This window comes from Eulemur rufifrons, chromosome 29 (assembly GCF_041146395.1).
Source record: "Eulemur rufifrons isolate Redbay chromosome 29, OSU_ERuf_1, whole genome shotgun sequence".
Classification (NCBI taxonomy): Eukaryota; Metazoa; Chordata; class Mammalia; order Primates; family Lemuridae; genus Eulemur; species Eulemur rufifrons.
The window spans coordinates 23,456,859-23,462,858 of record NC_091011.1 but is presented as its reverse complement, the minus strand read 5'-3'; the positions used below and the strand labels follow the sequence as shown (position 1 = coordinate 23,462,858).

The 6,000-nt window shown below is 46.1% G+C and overlaps 1 protein-coding gene across 1 annotated transcript in view; it reads left to right on the top strand.

Annotated features, from left to right (window-relative positions):
• The first annotated feature begins 410 nt into the window (after window positions 1-410).
• ZNRF2 (zinc and ring finger 2) overlaps window positions 411-6,000 on the top strand; it is a 97,277-nt gene continuing 91,687 nt past the window's right edge. Inside the window, exon 1 of the mRNA XM_069461970.1 lies at window positions 411-1,628. Within this exon, the coding sequence (XP_069318071.1) occupies window positions 1,169-1,628 (460 nt within the window). The 5' untranslated portion in view covers window positions 411-1,168. The remainder of the gene's footprint in view (window positions 1,629-6,000) is intronic.

The window sequence follows — 6,000 nt, the reverse complement described above, 5'->3', positions numbered from 1 at the left end:
CTTTTTTTAAATCAGAGTAACACCAACAAAGAGGGGAACACCCACTGACACCAAATGGCTCTGGACACCTCCCCACCAGGAAAAGCAAAAAAGGGACACACGCTCTTCTCCAGCGTCTGCTAGCCACGTGCGGGAGGAGGGGCCGCCTTCTGGTTGGCGCCCCGAGGGGCTCCGTCCCTCCAATCGGCGTAGGCCCCGCGGTGGGGGCGGGGGCACGCTCCGGGAAAGGGGCGGGGCCGTCGACCTGTCCATCACTGAGTCCGCGGGTGGCAGCACCTACCACCCTGCCGTACCTTGGCGAGGCGGGGCCCGGGCGGGCAGGCCGCGGCCGGGGAGGCGGGGCCAGGTCCGCGCGAGCCAATCCGCCGGGCGGCGCGAGGGGGCGGGGGCGGGGTCGCCGCGCGCGACCCAAACACACGGGCCCAGGCGCACCCTGGAGCCGTGCTGCTCCCCGGCCTTCCGGTGCTAGGGCTGGGGAACCTCCTCTTCTTGCAGGCACCCCCTCCTCCGTCGCCCAGATCCCCCTGCCCCTCCCTCACAGGGACAGCGAGGCGACGGTTGCCGGGAAGCGCGCGCCGCCCCTCCCTCCCCTTGTCCGTCCTCCCCTCACGCGCCACCCGTTTTTCCTCTTTCTCCGTTAATAACAGCTGGGTGGCTGGGGGCGGGGGGAAGGTGGCCCCAGCGGAGTCTGGGCGGGCGCCTCCCACTCACCCGCGAGCCGCCGTGGGAGCTAGAGGATGGCGGCGGTAGCGGCGGCCGCCCGGGAGGAGGCGGTGCCGAGGCCCCGGGCGCACAGCGCGGCGGCAGAGAGCGGCAGCGGCCCGTCGTCGGGCACCAGAACCGAAACCAGCGGCAGCCGCACAGCCACCTGAGCCGCCCCTTGCCGCCGGAGCCAGCGAGCCGCGCCCGCAGCTGGGCCCTCTTTCCTCTCCGCCTCTCCTCGTCTCTCGCGCCCCCGTCAGGCCGCCGGCCTTTCCCGCCGCCCTCGAGAAGAAGAGCGCGCCGGGCGCCGACCGCCCCTCGGGGCGCCTGGCGGCGGCCCTGGACGTACGGGGGCCTTTCTGGGCCGGCCGCGGCGCCTCGGCCCTGCCCTTTCGCTCCTGCGCTCGCTCCCTCCCTCCCCGCGCTCGGAGCGCTGCGCGCGGGCCCGGCCCGGGGCAGGGCGGACATGGGCGCCAAGCAGAGCGGCCCGGCCGCTGCTAACGGCCGCACCCGCGCGTATTCGGGCTCGGATCTACCTTCCAGCAGCAGCGGAGGGGCCAACGGGACCGCAGGCGGCGGTGGCGGGGCTCGGGCCGCGGCCGCTGGGAGGTTTCCGGCTCAGGTGCCCGGCGCGCACCAGCCCGGCGCCTCCGGCGGCGCCGCGGCGGCCTCGGCGGCCCCGGCTGCCCCGCGCAGCCGCTCCCTCGGCGGGGCCGTGGGGAGCGTGGCGTCGGGTGCCCGCGCCGCGCAGTCCTCCTTCAACATCCCTAACAGCAGCAGCGGCCCGTACGGCTCGCAGGACTCGGTGCACAGCAGTCCCGAGGACGGCGGCGGCAGCAGGGACCGGCCGGCGGGCGGGGGCCCCAGCGGGCCGCGCCTGGTGATCGGCTCCTTACCAGCTCACCTCTCGCCGCACATGTTTGGAGGTACGGCCCCCTCCCCGCGCGCTGGGCGCCGGGCCCTCTCGCCTGCCTCCCGTGGTGGCACGTGGGCCGCGGCCGCCGCTTATTTTTACCCTTTCTCCTTTTCTCCTTCAGCTGGGGCGCCGGGGTTTTGCCGCCCGGCCCGTGCCGGGTCCCACTCCTGGGAGGAAAATCTGCACTAAACCCCTGCGGTGCCGCCACGGCTTAGACGTAGAGTTTTTGTTTTTAAACACTGTGAGCACCCTCAGCTCAGTAGCAGCTCCCCAGTATAGAAAGACCCCCTTTTCTCCAATGAGGTGAATGGAGCAAATGTTTTAAAACAAATCTACGAGAAACAGCCCTTGTGGTTGTGGCTTTTAGTACCAGGAAGTCAGGAGGAGACCCGTTGCTAAATGTAGTTCTCTCTGGGAACTCGAGTGGTGAGAGCGATTGTTAAAGGCCAAAAGTCCAAGGGTCTCAGATGAACATTTGAATATTTTAAAAAGGAGGGCATTATCATCTCCTTTGGACTTAGGTTTAATATAAAGGTGTCATCTGTTAAGTCTGCGTCAGTAGTCCCACTTACTACGTACACTTTAATTGGATGAATGTGTTAATGAAAAGTGTGTTTTTAACTCCAGTAAACTATTTTAGATCATAGTTAATGTGAGACGTTAATTTGAACATAGCGTTTAAAAAAATTGAAAACAGTTTCTTGAGAGAAACTAAAAATTATTACACAGTTCTGCCTACAAGGTGCAGTAATTGGCTAGATTCTTTTGAAGAGCAGTGTTGACCAGAGTTCAGGAAAAGTCACTTGTAAAAAAGGGAAATTTTTGATAACAAAATGGTCTGCTTTTATGTAGAAACAGGAAGGGTGTGCTTGTTCTGAGGAAAGTGAATTCTGCCTCTCCAATTAAGTTTTATGCTGATCTACGTTATTGCAAAACACTTAATAGTAAATGAATCAAGACCACCTTCCCCCCTTTAGGAAAAGAAACAAAAGTGTAGAAGATAAACATTCTCATATCATTGCATTATGTATCTGATATTGGAAAAATTGACAGTTGAGCACAGATGTGCAGTGAAAACATCATCCCTTCATTTGTGTGCCCCCTTTATTTGTATATTGATAAATGTAAGAATTTTGAGTAGGGATTTGGTAAAGCGAAATATTTGGTAGTGTAATTTGTTCTGTTCAGTGTTATCAGCATTCATGCTAGCAAAAATTAAAAATAGGAATGTCATGTTTATGTTTTCCCGTTTTTTAAAATAATGCTTTGCACATTCAGGTGTAACAGTTCTTGACTTTTAATGAGTTACCTTATTTTAAAGTAATCTTTGCTACGTGAGTAAAAATATTCTTGCTTCCTAAAATTGGGCCATCTTTTAAAAATCATTTGTTTTTGAGAAAAAGAACTATTGGTGTCCTTACTATGATTTGATCACAACTAACAACATAAAGGTGCTGTAGTCACCATGTGGAGGAATTAAAAAAAGGCAGTTTCTTGAGAATTGGAGATGAGAGCGAGAACAAAGGGTCAACTGGGTTTTAAAAATACCTTTTTAAAGTGAATATTTAAAAAATATATGTTTTGATAACTGCTAAATGCAAATTTAGCAAAGCTTGCTAAAGAAGGGGGAATAGGAAAAGGCTTGACAAGTTAGTATTTAATATACTGATTACTATTTTTATTCATTTTTTTAAGGGATGACAAAAATTATGTTCGTTTGGGTTTATTTTGTTACAGTGAATACCTTCCATTCAGAGTAAGGGACAGACAGTTGACACCTGTGCTATTAATTCATAGTAAATGAGCAAGTGGAAAAGACCTAATTGCTTATTTATCTTTTTCCTTATCTAAGTTCCTAGATTTGTGCACTCAATATAGTTCTTTTAGTGCTCTTAGAGTTAGGATGACTGAGGCCTAGTAGCAGGACAGTGACACTGTCTGGGGGACTTGTAGCCTTTCTCAACCAGGTTTCTGGAGACAATTGAGCTCTCACATCCTAGGTCATCTATCATGTGCAATGAACTTTTATGTCCAGTGCGGAACAGTTCTAGTTATGTTCTAGTTCTTTCCTGGAACATTTGTGAAAACAATCACTCAGATTAATTTTCTGTGTTCCATGATTCAATGAGGGAACCTTATTGAGAAAGGCTGTAAAGGATCAGAGAAATTACCTGTTTTTATTATGTGATCAGATAAAAGTGCCATGACCCTAAATCCTCATTGTGACATGGAGATGGAATACACTTATAAACCCATCTTTCTAGTGCCTTACTGAGATTTTTACCTATAATTCAGTAGATGGCTTCATTAGGAAAATAATAGAAGCATATTTATCATCATGGTGAGGTTTACAGAGCTAGATGATGAATCTTATTTTAAAAATTAGAATTGACTCTACTTCACATTGACTTAATTTTTTAGTATGTATTTTGGCGTTAATGTATTTATTCAGTTACAAATTGTACAAATGTTTGGGCATATATAAAGTCACTCCATCTGAGAACAGGAAAGGATTATTTAGAATTAATGGAAAATTCTTACTGTAATTTTGTAAAACTGTTTTGTTTATATTACGTCTTCTAATATACTGAGATTCAAAATTACTCTCTTGTGAGCTGTCATGTAATTTATAAAAAGTGAAAACTTAAACAGCACCACTTTTCCACTTTTTTTTTTTTTTTTTTACACTTAGGAATCTAGCGAGTCAAAATGTTAGTAGTTCCCTTATAATGAATTGCCAGATTGATAGAGGAGGTTTCTGCATTGATTTTATGTATTGCTCTGTTTTAGATATATATTTAATTCTGTCTAGAAAACTGGAAGAAAGGTGCCTAATGCAGATATTTTAGTTTTCAGAAATTTCCTAGAACTGAGTTGCTGGACATCAAAATATGATTATAATCTATATAGGAGTTTTTAGGTGAAGTAGATCTTTCCTGTTTTTGTTATTTTCATAATGGTGAGTAATGTTAAAGTGAACGGAAGCCTTATCTTGACTACTGTTAATACTGTCTATCACCTTTCTTTAGGGGCATAGTCTAATATTTTAAAAAACCTTGATGGTGCCTTAGGATTTGCTTGGCTTTATTTTATGTCTATGTTTTTTTTCTATCAAGTTGCTAACATTTATAAAAGCAATTAATATGGATGGCAAAAGAGACTTTACTGATGTAGCAAGGGTAGATGAAGTGAATTGGACTATAAAAATATACCAATGGATGGAGATTATTTCTGGAGAAATCATGAGGACTTTTACAATATATCTATGAGTTTGGAAGTGAAAATGTAGAACGATTTAATTTAAGACAACCAGTGGTACTGGGTTGCTTTTGGCCTCTTAACTGTCATGAACTTGTTTAGGTGTGGTTTGCTCATGAGTATTTCAGTAGTCTGATTGTAATTCAACTGCCTCTTGTTACTTATGAAACGTGTTTCCTTTTAGGAAGGAGTTTAGGTTATCTCTAAAAACTGAATATGTTAAATAAGACCTGTATTTACAGGAATAATTATTTCTTTTAATTTTTAAGACAGATAAGAGTTTTTATGGTATTAGATTATCTCTATTAACCATTATTGAATTATTCTCAATCATTACTTTTACCCAGTAACAAGTGCCAAAATGTTTGAATTTGGGATATTGTAATTAATCCTCTTCCTTTTTCCAAATGTTCTTTTGTTCAGTTGAAGACCTTTATCCTTTATGGGGAGTGGCAGAAGAGAAATGTCTGCTATTTTTCTAAGAAAAATGACCCTTCTAATTACCACCCTTGCCACCCCTGAAAAAATAAGAATTTTTCGTTCATGTTTCTCACTTGTAATCCCATATATCTTTATACACTATAGGAGATGCCTTATGTTGTATGCTTTGCTATACTGAAGTATGCCCTCTTTCATCGAAGTTTCTGCTTTGGGAATTTTTGGAAAGTATTCTTGACAGCAAGGTGCAATGTGGGCTGGAGGCAGGAGTGGTATGAGTTGCACAGGGCATCATCTGATCCTCAGAGCAGCATGACCTGAGTACCTGGTACTTTGATGCTGTGCTGGCTGCCATAATGCCTGAGGGAGTAAGAGCTCTGTTGTCCTACTAACAGAAAGGGTCTCCAGCAAGTCCTCTACTCTTCTCTAATTTGATTGCTTTGCCTGGTGACCAATTCTTATTTTTGATTACCAGTATCATTAATTAGATATCAGTGTTTTAATATTTATTCCTTTTGTGTTTGTAAGGAGAATTGCCTTAATGTTATACTCATTACATATACTAGGTCTATGTAAAATTGGTAAATGGCTTAAAAGAGAAGTATAGGAACTGCTTTATGTAGAAAATTACTTTCTAAGTTTTACCTTATGTAAATATTACTAAGAACTATTGTTTATTTGAAATG